The 17,345-nt window shown below is 44.1% G+C and overlaps 1 protein-coding gene across 1 annotated transcript in view; it reads left to right on the top strand.

The window, feature by feature from the left end:
* The first annotated feature begins 16,530 nt into the window (after positions 1 to 16,530).
* Positions 16,531 to 17,345, top strand: part of CACNA1A (calcium voltage-gated channel subunit alpha1 A) — a 203,883-nt gene continuing 203,068 nt past the window's right edge. Inside the window, exons 1-2 of the mRNA XM_088839319.1 lie at positions 16,531 to 16,551; positions 16,679 to 16,818. Coding sequence (XP_088695445.1) covers positions 16,531 to 16,551; positions 16,679 to 16,818 — 161 coding nt within the window. The remainder of the gene's footprint in view (positions 16,552 to 16,678; positions 16,819 to 17,345) is intronic.

Raw genomic sequence — 17,345 nt, 5'->3', positions numbered from 1 at the left:
ACCTGAGCAGAGAAAAGTGGCCCTGGGATTTGGCAATCTAGAGGAATTTGGCAATCCTCACTAGAAGAGTTTTAAGAGGGACTTAGTTGTGGCACATGGGATCATCAATCTTTCCGTGCAGTGTGCAGGATCTTTAGTTGGCCTTTGAACTCTTAGTTTCAGCATATGGGATCTACTTCTTTGACAAGGGGTCAAACCCAGGCCCCCTGCACTGGGAGCTCAGAGTCTTAGCCCCTGGACCACCAGGCAAGTCCCCAGGATGCTATAAATCTTGAATGGCCATACAAGGTTTAGAATCAGAAAAGCAACTGGTTGGGTTCATCCAGAGGTGTACTTTTTCTGGGAGTGATATATAATCATCCTACATAAGATGACAAGGAAGGTGATGAAGGTAGGAGAGAGTGCTGGAAAATGGTGGAGTCAGCGGGGTGCAGGACTTCATAGGATGGATGTAGGTTTGCATTTAGAGAGTTGGTTAGCTGGGAGGGGGAGAGTAGTGGTTAAAGAGAAAGATGATGGGAAGGGCATTCTGGCATTTTGTTGCTTCTGGGTGTGCATGGCTCAAGTGGCTTGGAGTTGACATTGGTTATTGATGAGGAGGTAAAGATGTCCTCCAGTGATCAGGGATGGAAGGGATCAGCTTGGACAATGGTCTCTCCATGTGGAAATTGAAGATCATAGTTATAGGCTCTCCCAGAGTCTTGGGACTTCCCTGGTGGCTCATCAGTGAAAAATCCACCTGCCAATGCAGGAGACACAGGTTTGATACCTGGCTCAGGAAGATCCCCTGGAGAAGTGGCAACCCGCTTCAGTATTCCTGCCTGGGAAATCACATGGACAGGAGGCTTTGACCTTGGGCTTCCTGCTGAGCCCAGTAACCCTGGGAGGGACCTTTGTGGCCTTGTTTGGTTTGGGAGAGGGGATTTTTTGGCCTTGCTGCCCTTCTCAGGGCCTTCTCATTGGCTGCACCTGGTTTTGAGGGAGGCTTCTTCACCTCAGCTGGCTTCTTGCATACCTTTCTCACCTCACCTGGGTTGGGAGGGTCCTTCTTTGACTCTCTTGCGGCTCTTCTTAGGGTCATCATTGCAGATGTCTCCCTGGTTTGGATTTTCCTTTTATTTGGGGGAACTAATTTGAAGCTGCCACTGGCCCTCTGTGCTTGGAGTTAATTATTTTCAGGATATTTCCAGGTTTGGATTTAAGCCAAAGGGTAGATGGAGTGTATAGAGAAGATGCCAAGGAAATGGAGGATCTCGCTGACCACTGCACAGGGGTGACAGTACAGCGAGACAGGAGAACAGTTTCCCCTCGGTAGACTGAACATACTGGGGAACGCGGTTGTAAATTAGACCAGGAGGCAGAGTTCTCACATCACTCAGGTGTCTCCAGGGAACTTTTCTGTCCTGACAAAAGAGAGAGAGAAAAACAAAGAGAAGTCCTCAGCCCTTCTTTGAAGCCTCAGATGCCAAGAGGCTATTTTACTATTTCAAAATAACCAACACCTCCTGCTCCAGACTTGCCTTGATTTTTTTTTCCTTTTTCATCAAGGGAACTTCATTTTGTTGTGTGTGTGTTCGGTTGTGTTGTTTTCCATGAGTCGTGTTAGTTCTTCCACATCTGAACTTTTTGTTACAGAGCAACTTTTACATATAAGTCAGGGATTTAATTTCTGAATGAATGCACACACTCACCTCACTTTCTGAAAACAGTGTAAAATATAACTCTGAATCTCCAGGGTTGATTTGGCAGTGTCTATGACAAGCGTGCACTCCCCCCTCTAACCCAGCGATTCCACATCTTGAAATTTAGCTGGCAGGAAAAAAAAATCCTGACAAATGCACAAGGTTGTATGGTCAGATTATTCATCACAGCTTTGCTTGTGATAGCGACAAACTGGAATCATTTAGGGGAATATTAAATAAGTGATGATGCATCCGTTCATGGTAATACTGTGCAGCCTTTTATAAGAGGGACATTCAGTGATGTCCCATTCAATGATGAAAATGCATCCAGTGTGGTGAGGGGCACAGCAAATCATGGGACATTATGTGTCACAATCCCAGTTGTGTAAAAAGAAAATGCAATTTGATACACTTGTTTTCATGCTTTTAATGGTGTTTGCTGAACACCTACTGTGTGTCAGTACTGTCCTGCTTGCTGGACATACAATCAAGAACAGGTTAGACAAATCCTTAGGGCTCCTGCCCACCTCCCTTTAGTTAGGGCTGACATTCCAGTGAGGGAGACCTCTGTAAGTAAGATAAAAAAAGAGGATGTAATTTGTTTGATGTGGAAAGTTGCTATGAACTTAACACGTGGAAAACAAACAGAGCAGAGGTAGAAAGGCAGACAGTGTTGAGATTTTAGACCTGGAAGCCAGGGAAGGCCTTACTGGGAAGACTGTCTTTTTTCACCTGAACTCTAGTTGGTGTGCAATAATTTTTAAAGTAATTTATTTATTTTAATGGGAGAATAATTACTTTACAATATTGGGATGGTTCTTGCCATACCTCAACATGAATCGGCCAGAGGTGTTAGTTTCAAGTGTACAGCAAAGTGATTCAGACACATATACACACACACACATAATCATTTTCAGATTCTTTTTCATTATAATTACTACAAGACATTGAATGTAGTTCCCCATGCTCTACAGTAAATTCTTGTTGTCTATTTTATATATTGTGGTGTGTGTTTGTTAATCCATACTCCTAATTTATTCATTCCCACACCCCCTTTCACCTTTGGTAACCATCAATTTGTTTTCTGTATCTGTGAGTCTGTTTCTGTTTTGTAAATAAGTTCATTTGTATCATTTTCTTTTTTCTAGATTCCACATATAAACCATATCATGTATTTGTCTTTCTCTGTCTGACTTGCTTCAGTTAGTATGACAATCTGTAGGTCCATCTGTGTTGCTGCAAATGGCATTATTTCATTTTTTATGGCTGAGTAATATTACACTGTATATATGCACCACATCTTCCCTAACCATCCCTCTGTTGATGGATGTTTAGGTTGCTTCCATGTCTTGGCTATCATAAACAGGGCTGCTATGAACACCGGGATGCATGTATCTTTTCAAATTAGAGTTTTCATGTTTTCCAGATATGTGGCCAGAGTGGGATTGCTGGATCATATGTTTAGTTTTCTAAGGACCCTCCATACTGTTTTCCCATAGTGGCTGCACTAATTTACATTCCCACCAACAGTGTAGGAGGTGTGTTAGTACAGTCTGAAGGAGGTGAGAGAGGGCAGCCAGTGTGGAGCAGGTGTGTTGAGGAAGCTCTGAAGGAGAAACGTCACACTGCTAGCACTACTATCTCTGGGCACTGGAGGGGTGTAAAGACTTTTCACTTTTCAAGTGACGCATTATAAATTTTAAGGACTAAAAATACAATAAACACATATTCCTATTATAATTAAAACCGTTTGTTTTCTAAAAGGGATCTTGAGGGCTGTCTGAGGGAAAAGCTGCAAAAGTCAGTAAGTAAAAGCATATGAGGGGAACTCTGAAAATGAAGGGGTGGGGAAAGGAGAAGGATAAAGAATAGGGTTTTTAAAAATTAAGATTCACATATCACAACTACCCATTTTAAAGTGAACAGTTCATCAAATCAACTGTATTTCACAACCTAAATGTCCATCAACAGATGAATGGATAAAGAAAATTTGGTGCATTTATACGATGGAATATTACTCAGCCATAAGTAGGAGGGGAATTGGGTCATTTGTAGAGATGTGGATGGACCTAGAGAGTCTCATACAGAGTGAAGTAAGTCAGAAAGAGAAAACTGAATATTGTATATTAGCACATATATGCGGACTCTAGAAAAATGGTATTGACGACCTTATTTGCAAAGCGGAAATAGAGACCCAGATGTAGAGAACAAATATATGGATACCAAGGGGGAAAGTGGGGAGGGAATTGAGAGGTTGGGATTGACACATATACACTATTGATACTATGTATAAAATAGATAACCAATGAGAACATGACTGTATATAGCACAGGGAGCTCTGCTTAATGCACTGTGGTGACCTGAATGGGAAGGAAGTCCAGTAAGGAAGGGATATATACACATGGCAGATTCATTTTGCTGTACAATAGAAACTGACAACATTGTAAAGCAACTATACTCCAATAAAAATTAATTAAAAAACATAAAAAGTAAAATGAATGACAGTTTAACTCCACCTTGATCTAGTTTTCAAAGATCTTCATCACCCCAAAGGAAACACTGTAGCCATTATGCATTCCCCCTCTTCCTCCCCCCCATTCTAGATAAACAGAAGATTGAAACAACCCCAAAGTGGGTAAATGGATAAACAAATTGTGATATATCCATACCATGGAATATTTTTCAGCCATAAGAAGAAGCAAATTATGGATACATGCCACAGCATGGATAAGCCCAAGAACATTATGGTATGTGAAAGAAGCCAGACACAAAAGTTTGTGTCTTATAGGATCCCATTTGTATGAAACATCTGATGGATGTTTTTGCAACATTTATTTTAAGCCTGATATTCAGGGAGTGGACTCACTGTGTTTTGTTCCTGAAAACACTTCAGATTTGAAAGACAACCTGATCGACCATGATGAGAGTAGGTGTTTGTACGCTTCAGTGAAGGGAGGGGAATGAGACTACATGAGTAAAAAAGAAATTGAAAAAGTTAATAATACTAGTAGTGGCATTTGAAATAAAAACAATAAATGTTGATTGCATGATTACAATGAGATGAACCCCATATTATGCTTTCATAAGCATAGAAAGCTTTCTAATCATCACAAGAACCAGAGTAAACAAGAACAAAATACTCAGATTTACTGAATACATACTGGGTTGGCCAAAAATTCATTCAGGTTTTCCGTAACATCTTACAGAAAAACCTGAGTGAACTTTTTGGCCAAACCAATACTATATACCAGGCCCTGTTCTGCATGTATTATTGTGTGTATCCACTCATTCTCAATCAGCGCTAGGAGGTAGGTGCTACATTTCACATTATATGTGTGTATATATATGTGTGTGTGGAAACTGAGGCTTGGAGAAGGAAACTCCTTTGCCCCAGGCCAAAACCATGTCTGACCCTGAAATCCTTTCAGCTGCCCTGCTCTATAATTTCTCATGCAGATATATCCAGTTTTCTGAGCAGAAGCATAATTTAACTGCCCTGGGTAGACTTCTCTTTTCAGAACCAAAGAATTGGAAATCACTGTGTACATTAAAAAATAAATAGCACATAAATCTATTTAAATTTTTATTTATTTATTATTTGGCTGTTCTGGGTCTTCGTTGCTGCACACAAACTTTCTGTAGTTGCAACAAGTGGGGGCTACTGTCTAGTTGCTGTGTGCAGGCTTCTCATTGCAATGGCTTCTTTTATTGCAGAGCACTAGTTCTAGGCACACAGGCTCCGTACTTGCCAGTCACAGGATCTAGAGTGCAGGCTCAGTCATTGTGGCACCCTAGCTTAGTTGCCCTGCAGCATGTGAGGTCTTCCTGGACCAGGGATCGAGCCTGTGTCCCCTACATTGACAAAAGGATTCTTAACCACTGGACTGCCAGGGAAGCCCCAAAACTTTTATTGTTGGGATTTAAATTTTCTCTTAGATTTTCCTCCTGACATAAAGAATCTTTTGTGTCTGGGTGCCTGTAATGTGTATGTTAAAAGTAGGTCTTTGTAGTTGTCTCTGAGACTTTACTTGCCATGTAATTAAAAGGCCGCCTTATGCCACTGGCCATGGTGCTGAAAACATTCTGGGCATCGCTCGTTCCGTTCCGTTCCGTCTCTCAGTCGTGTCCAACTCTATGCGACCCCGTGGACTGTAGCCTACCAGGCTTCTCCGTCCATGGGATTCTCCAGGCAAGAATACCGGAGTGGGTTACCGTTTCCTTCTCCAGGGGATCTTCCCGACCCAGGGATCGAACCCGGGTCTCCCGCATTGGAGGCAGACGCTTTAACCTCTGAGCCACCAGGGAAGCCCTAGAGTTGCCCTTTTAGTACTTCACACCCATCGGTTTCAAGCTGATCCGCTGGTGGAGAGAGTTTGAGATGTCTACGATTTTGAGAGAGACCCTTTGGATTGTTGGAAGTTGATATTGATTGATATGACCCATTCTGGCTGGTCTTATGAAGAAGTGGACTAGCATGCAACGGTTGACAATTACTATATTAGATTGTGGCGGTGGTTGGAACTCAGGTGAAGACTGATCCAGTTGGCCTCATCATGGTTAAGATCCCAGGTGTACCCCAAGTCCAGTTTTTAAGTAAAGGCCAAAACATCCACCTTCTAGCAAGTAAGCATAAGCTGTTGAATGGTCTGTGGGGACCCCCACCAGCATGACTTTGAAGTGAACCCTAGCATATATATGACCTTGAGCAATTTGTTTAGCCTCCCTGAGCCATAATTTTCTTATCTGGAAAGTGGGGCTTGCAATAGAACCTACCTTGTAGAATTTTTGCAAAGAATTAACTAAAACAATGAGTATATAGTGGTTAACTTGGTGTCTGCCCAACAAAGTGCTCAATAAATTGCAGCTGTAATTATGATTGTTGTATCTGTTAATGGCCTCATAATAGTTTATCATATTTCTGAATTAAACCGTGGCGTCTGTTTAGTGGAGCAAGAAATATGTCCTATACCCAAGGCCTTGGTATCCCCTACTCTTTTCCTAGTAATGGTGAAAAGCATGGAACTAACATGAAAATAAGACTTGCTTGGCTTCTCCCCACAATCTCAACTGCCTGATTGACTCATTGAAGTATCTGTTTCCTCAAAACACACCCATCAGGCAGCCCCTGTAGTAGAGACAAGACTTTGATGGGTTAACAAACCTGATTTGATTTTTCACACCAACTGCGGAAGGCTGGAAATGAGATGGGAATGGGGCAAGGTACCACAAAGAGAAGGATGGACCATTTGGACATTCTGCAAGGTCTTGCTAAGGGGCTGGGATCATCAGCTATGCCCACTTTACAAAGTGATTTTCCTTGATGCTCTGGATCCCAAGAACAGCTCCTATTCACAGACGTGGTTCTTGTTCCCTGTAAAGAAATCACTGGGTCATTTCCTGTGTCACACACAGCCCCTCTCTGGGGCCCCTGGGGGTCCTGATCTATCTAATTGTGGGGGAAGCTTTGTGTATCTGTATTCGCCTGCAGGGCTGTTTGCTAGTCTGACTTCCATGAGCCATTTCAGGAGCCAGCTTTTCCTCCCACCAGGGGTACGTCTCTCCTCCTCATCTCCCTCCCTCTTCTCTTGGCCTCTTCGGCTGGCTGATTAGTCTGGATCCCGCTGACACAGGTGTTTTCTCCCTGAACCAATCGGGGAGCAGGAAGGCTCAGCTCATCTCACAGAGGCATTGCTCACCACAGCTGTGAGTTAGAACCCAGGCTTTCTAAATAGGGAGGATCAGGCATAACTCAGGGTTGGGCTGAAAAAGCCTCATCTCCCCCTGCCTGGAAACCTTTGACCTCTACCTGGGGAAAGAATCTCCTATGCCAAGAACTCAGTACCCCATCTTGGTATCTGTGCGCCAGCCATATCACTGCAGATTTCAAGGAGTTGATCTGTGTCCTTAACGTGCCTACGGAGACTTGGCACATGATGAAGTGAGGGGAGAGATGTCACAGCAGGACCCACCCACCCTTCCTTTCTTCCATAGGTGTTTACAGATGCCCTCTTAGGTGCTGAGAACAAAGCATCAAACCAAACAAAGTTTTTTGCTTGTATAGGGCTTATAGTCTATTAGGCAAAAGAAACAGAGAAACCAGGTAAAGGAGAAAAATATGGCAGATGTTTGGGGGTAAGGGCCAAGGAAAAAAGTAAGTAGGGAAATGGGGTAAAAGGCCTCACTGAGGATGAGGAAAGAGAAAAGACCTAGAAGAGACGGAGGGAATCTCGTGGGTCTCTGGGGAAAGAGCATTCTAGGAGAGAGACTAGCAGATGCAGAGGCCCTGGCAGTGTGTTTAAGATGGAGAGGCCAGTGTGGCTGTAGGTAAATGAACCAGGGGGAGAGTAGAGGAGATGGGGGCATGTCGTGCAGGACTGCTGGGAGGACTTTGACTTTTCTTCTGAGTGAGGTGGTAGCCATGGGAGGGCTGTGACTGTTCCCACGTGCAGTAAACCAGAATTTTCTGTGCTGCTTCTTCATTCCAACGTCACTCTTGTTCCATGAAGATCTTGGGTTTCACCTTGAGTGGAGGCAGAAGACTGGTCCAGGCCTCCTGAATTCTCCTCCTCTGGGGTCAGAACATGGAGGAGAAGGTTTGGAGCAGAAAGGCGAGCCCCCACTTCTTTCTGGATGAGTCAAAGCCACAGTAACCTGGGCTCCTCCTCCCCCCTAAAATAGATCTAAGGCAGCACTTTCCAAACTTCAGTGTGCACACAGAGCCCCTGGAGATCTTGCTGAAATATGTGTTCTGACTCAGCAGGTCAGCGTGGGGCCTGACGCTCTGCTTTTTTACTGGGTGTTGGCCTCTGCTGTTTGGTTCGTGGACCACACCTTAAATAACAGGATGTAAGGTCAGTGTTGCAGGTTCCCATTTGGGGTGTGACTTCGGACACTGGCAGGGTGCATGGAGAGAGAGAGGGAGGTGACATTTGATAGCCAGTGTATCTATGCATACGTGCCTGCTAAGTGGCTTCAGTCATGTCTGACTCTTTGCTACCCATGGACTGTACCCCACCGGGCTTCTCTGTTCATGGCATTCTCCAGGCAAGAATACTGGAATGAGTTGCCACGCCCTCCCCCAGGGGATCTTCTCAACCTAGGGATCGAGACCATGTCTCCTGCATTGCAGACAGATTCTTTACCGCTAAGCCACCAGGGAAGCCAGTGTCCATATCTGACAAAAAAAAACAAGAAAAAGAAATAAGGTGGGCATGAGCAGCCTCTTTCTGTTGGTTTGCATGCTGACTAAGACTTCATTGTCATACTGGAGCGCTCTGGGTCCGAAGCCCAGGTGACCATGGGCAATTGAAAGCCTGATAATGAGCCCAAGAAAGTGCAGTTTGCTGCTGGTCTTGTGGGACTCTTCCTGGAACCTCAGCTCGAATCAGATACAAAGGAAGTCACATCCCAGCCATTTAGGGGCAGGAGGCCAGGGGGCCCCAAGAGTGAGGCAGCAGTTTGGTGCAGAAGCAAACAGGGAGCTAGTTGGCAGAGAAGGAAAGTGAAATCATCAGATTCAAATCATGGCTTCAGAAGCCTCAGTGAGGGGAGGCCAGGGAAGGGCTTGGCATTGCTTCTTTGTGTACAAATATTGTCTCTTATTTTCTGGGCTGCAGGGTGAGGCAGAATGGAGTATTTGTGCAACACAGCCCAGCTTTGTTCTCTGTGCTTCTAATGACCGTCAGCTTGGAGGCAGGAAGCCAATCAGAGATGATCGTCAGCAGGAATGGCTTTTGTTGACTCCCCAAATTGCCCTGAGTCTTGGATTTGCTTTTCAAAGTGTGCGTGGAGCGTGGCTCGACTGCTTTCAGCTGGAGGCAAAGGCTGAAGCTGGTGACAAAGAAGACCTGCTTTTCCTTTCTTAGATTCTCACTCCCAGGTTGTCTATTTCAGACTTCATTTTCACATCTGGAAAGTGGGTATATATTCCAACTCCTCCTCCTCCAGCCTGTAAGATCCCTTGGTTTTTATGAAGCTTCCATGATGCTAAATGTAACTCTAGGGCCAAACAGGATACCAAGGCCAGTTAAGTTTCCAAGCAAGAAAGCTGGGAGGAGGGCAGTGGTTCATCAACATGGCCAAGTTCAAGATACGCTATTTGATCCTTCTGCACAACAGTGGATTTCAGTGTTCCCAGGGGACACTGGACAATATCTGGAGATGAATTTTGGTTGTCATAAGTTTTGATTCTCATAACTGGAGAGGAGGATGCTATTGGCATCTAGTGGGTGGAGGCCAGGGATGCTGGTCAACACCCTATAATATGCAGGACAGCTCCCTTGAAACCTCACCCACAGAGAATTGTTATTGTTGTTCAGTTGCTAAGTCATGCCTGATTCCTTGTGACCCCATAGACTGCCTCATTCCAGGCTTCCCTGTCCGTCACTATCTCCCGGGGTCTGCTCAAACTCATGTCCATTGAGTTGGTGATACCATCCAACCTTCTCTCCTCTGCCACCCCTTCTCCTTTTGCCTTCAGTCTTTCCCAGCATCAAGGTTTTTTCCAATGAGTTGGCTCTTTGTATCAGAGGGCCAAAGTATTGGAGCTTCAGCGTCAGTCTTTGCAGTGAATATCCAGGATTGATTTCCTTTAGGATTGACTGATTTGATCTCCTTGCTGTCCAAGGGACTCTCAAGAGTCTTCTCCAGCTCCACAGTCAGCCCCTCATCATGTCAGCAGTGCGGACGTTGGGAGACCCTGCTTCAGAGTAACCAGTACCCTCAGGCTTTCTCCCTCTAACATCCATTTCTCCACACCTAAGCCTCCTTCTCAGAAATTGCCAGTTTTGTTGTGTTAGTGTGCTAGTCGCTCAGTTGTGCCTGACTCTCTGCGACCCCATGGACTACAGCCCACCAGGCTCCTCTATCCCTGAGATTTTCCAGGCAAGAATACTGGAGTGGGTCTCCATTTCCTTCTCCAGGGGATCTTCCCAACCCAAGGATCGAACCCGGGTCTCCTGCACTGCAGGCAGATTCTTTACCGACTTTTCTATTTAAAGTAATTATTGATATGTATGTTCTTATTGCCATTTTGTTAATTGTTTTGAATTTGTTTTCCTAGGTTTTTTTCCTTCTCTTCCTCTTTTGTTCTCTTCCAATATAAAATTAAAAAAATTAAATTAAAAAGAAAAGAAATTGCCAACTTTGTTTACTAAGGCTGTTGGCCTGAGGATTCTTCTGCAGATCTGGCCAGGGAAACAGGGATATTCTGGATCACCCGCTGATCAGCAGATCAGGTCCAGATATGAAGTGAGCAGGACAGACCCTCCCCGAGGGCAGACCCTCCAGTGGGACTGTCTGGTGGCTGGAGCAGTGTTCCAGGTTTCAGGGAGGTGCTTGTGCCCAGAGAGAGAGGGAATATGCATCTAGAAATGGCCGTATGACCTACACCTTCCCTCCTTCAGATCTTGAAAGGGCTGATTCTTGGAGGCTTGACTACCATGTTGTTTTTTATTGAGGTGAAATTCAGATAACAATACTAGCCATTTTTAATTCCTTGGTATTCAGTACATTCGGAATGGTGTTCAGCTATCACCTTTATCTAGTTCCAACACATTAAGTAACCACTCACCATTTCCCCCTCCCCCAGCCCCCTCAATCCTTGGCAACCACCAGTCTGCTTTCTGACTGTGGATTTGTTTGTTTTGGACATTTCATATCAATGGAATTCATACAATATGTGGTCTTTTGTATCTGGCTTCTTTGACTTCACATGATGTTTTTGAGGCCCCTTCACACTGTAGTGTGAGTTAGTGCTTCATTTTTATGGCAGAATAATATTCCATTCCATGGATTTATCATATCTTGTTTAACTATTCATTCGTTGATGGACATTGGGTTGTTTCCCCCTTTTGGCTAATTGTGGATATTGCTTCTGTGACATGTATCTGAGTACCGGTTGTCCAGTTCTTTTGGTGTATACCTAGGAGTGGAGTTGCTAGATTTTATGGTAATTCTGTGTCTTAACTTTTTGAGGAGTCATCAAACTGTTTTCCTCAGTGGCTGCACTGATTTACATTCTCACTAGCAATGTACAGTGGCTCCAATTTCTCACATTCTCACCAACACTTGATTTTTTAAATAAATCAACCCAGTTCTTTTTTTAAAGATTTATTTATTTATAGCTGCATTGGGCCTTTATTGCTACATGTGGGCTTTCTCCAGTTTCAGAGAGTGGGGGCTCCTCTCCTGTTGCCAAGCACGGGCTCCAGGGACATGGGCTTCACTAGTTGCAGCTCACTGGCTCAGCAGCTATGGTGTCCAGGCTTACTTGTCCTGCAGTGTGTGGGATCTTCCTGGACCAGGGATCAAACCCATGTCCCCTGCATTGGCAGGCTGATTCTTTACCACTAAGCCACCAGGGAAACCCACCAACACTTACTGTTTTCTGTTTTTTTCATTCTTATGATCCTACTGGATGTGAAGTGGTATCTCATTGTGGTTTGATTTGCATTTTCCTAATCTTCTTTGGAGAAATGTCTTTTCAAGCTCTGCCTGTTATTTAATTGGGTTGTCTTCTTGTTGTCAAGTTGTAAGTGTTCTTTATCTATTCTGATACTAGACCCTTATTAGATATATGATTTGCAAATATTTTCTTGCATTCTGTTGGTTTTTTTTTCACTTTCTTGACAATGTCCTGTGATGCACAAATGTTCTAAATTTTGGCAAAGTCTGATTTGTCTATTTTTACTTTTGTTGATCATGCTTTTGATATCAAACCTGATCACTGTACTTTATTTTTAATTTAATTTTTATTTTAAATTGGAATGTAGTTGATTTACAATGTTGTGTTTCAGGTGTAAGCAAAGTGAATCAGTTATGTACATACACACACACACACGTATATACATTCATTCTTTTTCAGATTCTTTCCCCATACAGGTTATTACAGAATGTTGAATACAGTTCTCTGTGCTATAGAGTAGGTCCTCGTTGATTATCTATTTTATATATAATAGTGTGTATATGTTAATCCCAGACTCCTAATTTATCCCTCCCCAACCCCACTTTCCCTTTTGGTAACCATAAGTTTGTTTTCTGAGTCTGTGAGGCTGTTTCTGTCTTGTGAATAAGTTCATTTGTATCATATTTTAGAATCCACATATAAGTGATATCATATGGCATTTGTATTTATCTGACTTACTTAATATGATAATCTCTAACTGTATCCATGTTGCTACAAATAGCATCATTTCATTCTTTTTCATGGCTGAGTAATAGTCCATTGTGTGTATGTACCACATCTTCTTTATTCATTTTTCTGTGGATGGACATTTAAGATGGACAGTTTGATATCAGATCTGATCACTGTATTTTAAGCTGCAGCCACCAACCTCCTTTCCTGCTTTTTCTCTCTGTAGCATTCACCATACAGTTCTGTATGCCTCTCCTCCACAAGGGCAGACATCTCTGTCCCTGTTACTCTCAGCTGTGACCCTGTGCCCAGGACCTGGCACAGAGTAGATGCTAAATTAATATTTGTCCAATGAAGGCCGGAGGTGAGATGGAGGAAGAGCATCTACATTTTCCTTACGGAGTAATCTGCTGGGTTTTCATGGCGGTGAAACTCCTCTGTATGAAGCTCTGTTGGTAGGTCCACGTCATTATACGTTTGCTCAAACTCATGGAATGTACGACACCAAGCGTGAACCATAAAGGAAGCTGAGGACTTTGGATGATAGTGCTATGTCAGTGTAGGTTCATCACGGGTGACAAATGTACCACTCTGGTGGGGGACGGTCATAACAGGGCAGGCTCTGCCTGTGTGGGGGCAGGGGACATGTGGGAAATCCCTGTATCTTCCACTCAATTGTGCTTTGAATCTAAACAAAGCTGGAAAGATTTTTCCTTAACTCTGTGGCACTCCCTTTGAATATATGATTTTAGCCACCATCATAGCAAACTGCATCGTCCTCGCCCTGGAGCAGCACCTACCTGATGATGACAAGACTCCGATGTCTGAACGACTGGTGAGTGATGTCTCTCCACCGGGTCTCTGCTTTGGTGGTAAACTGATATAGTTATGGGATCTGAGAGCAGACTGGGCTCTTAGTCTTGTCTCCAAGAACCAGATCCTGGGCCCCCTGCCTGTCGTTGTTTAGTTGCTAAGTCCTGTCCGACTCTTTTGCGACCCCATGAACTGGAACCCACTAGGCTTCTCTGTTCATGGGATTTCCCAGGCCAGAATATTGGAGTGGGTTGCCATTTCCTTCTCCAGGGGGTCTTCCCAACCTAGGGATCAAACCCGTGTCTTCTGCATTACAGGAGGATTCTTTACCACTGAGCCACCATGGAAGCTCTGGGGAACCTAAATTTTATGAATATCAATAATCTGGGGAGAGAGACGTCCTCGCTGCCCAACCTCACTCTCGCCCCCCAGCAGACCTCTTGTTAATCTGGAGAGGGGTGAAGAGGTCACGTTGTCCATAAGAAGTCACATTCAGAAATTTTGGGGAATTCTTTGGCAATTGGGTGGTTAGGACTTGGTGCTTTCACTATCAGGGCCCAGGTTCAATCCCTGGGTAGGGAACTAAGATCCTGCGAGTCTGGTGGCACAGCCAAAAGAATTTAAATAAATACATTTTTTTAAAAAAGAAAAACAAATCAAAATTCTTGTGAAAAATATTGACCATACATAAATACACGGAGAACAGTACTGTGAACCCCTCATGAACTCATCATCCAGAGACAACAAGTATCAAGATTTTGCCTCACTTCATGTTTCCTTTCGTTTTTTATTTCCTCGGTTTGTTTTTCTTGGCCACAGTATGTTAAGGTAAACCCCAGGCAATACATCAATTCACTGCCTTATACTTAAGTCTGCATTGCTCAAAATATGGGCATTTTCTGGGACTTCTCTGGCAGTCCAGTGGTTAGGACCTGGTGCTTTCAATGTCATGACCTGGGTTCAAACCCTGGTTGAAGAAGTAAGATCCCACAAGGCACATAAAGTAGCCAAAAAAGTGCTTTCTTACATCACCCCAGTGACATCCAACATACCAGTGGTTCCTGGGAATCATCAAAAACCCAGTCAGTAATCAAATATCCATAATTACTTCAGAAATGGCATCTTACAGTTTGTTTTGTTTGAACCAAGATCCGTACATGTTCTAGATTTGATGTTAAGTCTTTTAATCTAAGGCAGTTATCTTCCCTCTGGCCATTGACTCTGCAGAAACCAGTCCGGTTGCCCTAAGGAAGGTCCCACATTCTGACTTTTGCCTGATTGCTTGCTTAGGGTATCATTTAGCTGGTTTCTCTTTTCCCCAGGTTTACTGTACATGAATATCCGCTCTGGAGTCAAAATCCAGTTGATCTGGTGGAACTCTGCAGAGCTGTAAAGTAGCACTAAGTTCTCTCTTGTTGCCCCAAGCCATCCCCCAGCCCCCTGGTTTGCCTCCTGGCATTCTGACAATCCTGAGAAGGAGACCTTGCTCCTTCCCATCACCATTTCAAAGCCAGCTTTCAAAACTAAAGTGTAGGGACAGAGACATGTTAGAAGTCACTCCTTCCTAATCCACATAATATTGATGATCTCAAGGCTTTTACATATTAATAGCTATGTATTGGGCTTCCAAAGTGGTGCAGCAGAAGAACCTGCCTGCCAATGCAGGAGATGCGGATTTGATCCCTGGGTCGGGAAGATCCCCTGGAGTAGGAAATGGCAACCCACTCCAGTATTCTTGCCTGGGAAATCTCATGGACAGAGGAGCCTGGTGGGCTACAGTCCATGGGGTCACAAAGAGTCAGACACAACCCAGCACACATGCATGCAGTTATGTATTATAACGTGTTTCCTAACAATAGATAACTAGTCCAGAAAAACAATGGCTTAAAACTTTTTTGTTTGTTTTTGCTTAAGATCAGGCTAAGTAAAAAGAGTTTGTTGAAAGAATAGTAAGCGAATAGTAGTCGCGGTGGTGAGAGGGTATGGGAAAGCTCATGGAGGCAGAATGAAAATGACTGAAGCTTGAGAAACATTGTCATTAACAGATGAGGAGACAGCAATGGAGGGGCTCTGATGGAGCAAGGCTTATAACTTAATTCCAAGTGTTAAGACTATAGAGTGTGTGCTGGAAGCCAGACCTGGCAGGAGGTCTGGTGGGGAGCTGGGAGCTGGAACATTAGGCATTTACCAGCCAGTGCAGAAGTATTCATTCCAATATTTTCTCAACCTGAACTGCTGTGCCGGTGCATACCAACTTAGAATCATCACAAGTCTCAGACCTGGGGGCTTGGAGGTGAGGTCCGTGCACAGGGACCAACCCCAGGGTCCTGGATGATGTATGTGACAAGTAAACATTCTAAACCAACGCTTTCTTGTGGAACTTTCTGCAGTGATGGAAATATCCAACATCTGCACTGTCCGATATGTTAGCCACCAGAAATGGGACTAGTGTGACAGCAGAACTGAGTCTTTCATTTTATTTCACTTAAATTTATTTTTTACTGTATATTTATTATTCCTGGCTGTGCTGGGCCTTTGTTGCCCTGCGTGGGCTCTCTCTAGCAGCAGTGAGTGGGGGCTACTCTTCATTGCGGTGCGCAGGCTTTTCATCGCAGAGGCTTCTCCTGCTGTAGAGCAAGGCTCTAGGTGCATAGGCCTCATAGTTGCGGCACTCAGGCTTTGTTGCCCCATGGCATAGGGGATCTTCCCCAATCAAGGATTGAACCTGCGTCCCCTGCGTTGGCACGCAGATTCCCAACCACTGGACCACCAGGAAATCCCTTCATTTCAGTTTAAATAGTCACACATGGCTGCCTAAGTAGTGTGTAAAGTTGGCCACATGGAAAGGAGTCGTCTTCTCCATGCTTCTGTTTTTCCCGCACTCGCCTTTGGACAGGGTTAATGCAGGCAGGATGCAGTGAGGTGCAGTGAGGGCTGGAAAGTCTGGAGCGGTGAGGGGAAGTGGGTAGAGATTCTGAGTAGGTGGTTCCTTGTTCATGCCGCCCTCTGTCCAGCCAAAGACACTAATCTTGGTTTCTCCCCTTTCCAGGATGACACAGAACCATACTTCATTGGAATTTTTTGTTTCGAGGCTGGAATTAAAATCATCGCCCTTGGATTTGCCTTCCATAAAGGCTCCTACTTGAGGAATGGCTGGAATGTGATGGACTTTGTGGTGGTGCTAACAGGGTAAGTGGCCTGTACTGTGTTTCTTAAAATTGTCTCGAATGATGAGAACTCTGGAAGCATAAGGACTGGTGTCATCCAGGCTGGGCTCAGAAATGCCGAGCCCCCGAGTTCTTCAGTGTGCTTCTCTCCTCTTACCCAACCCCCTTCACTGCCTCATCTCAGCTGTAGATCACAGCAGATGCTTTCTGTTACAATTAGAATAACAGCTTATTAGAATCGACTGCTTGCAAAGTGCTTTACGTGTATTCTCTCATTTAATCCTCACAACAATCCAATGAATTAGGAAACATTAATATTCCCATGTGAGCGCTAAAGAATCTGAAGCGTAGAAGGAACTTGCTTGTGGTCACCTAGTTAGTAAGTGATGGAGCTGGGATTTGAACCTGAGCTGATGTCATTCCAGAACTCAAGTTTGTAACTATTGTGCACATGTGGTCCTTTTGCTTTGCTTGGGGGAATACCTTGCCTTTATTTTAAATTGGTAAATGCTTTTTGAGGACTTCAGGGTGCGAGAGATTGTGGTGGGA

The sequence above is a fragment of the Moschus berezovskii genome, chromosome 8 (genome assembly GCF_049115385.1).
Source record: "Moschus berezovskii isolate FMDL1 chromosome 8, NW_MosBer_1.0, whole genome shotgun sequence".
Classification (NCBI taxonomy): Eukaryota; Metazoa; Chordata; class Mammalia; order Artiodactyla; family Moschidae; genus Moschus; species Moschus berezovskii.
Note: the sequence above shows the minus strand (reverse complement) of the source record. Positions and strands in the feature narration are given on the sequence as shown.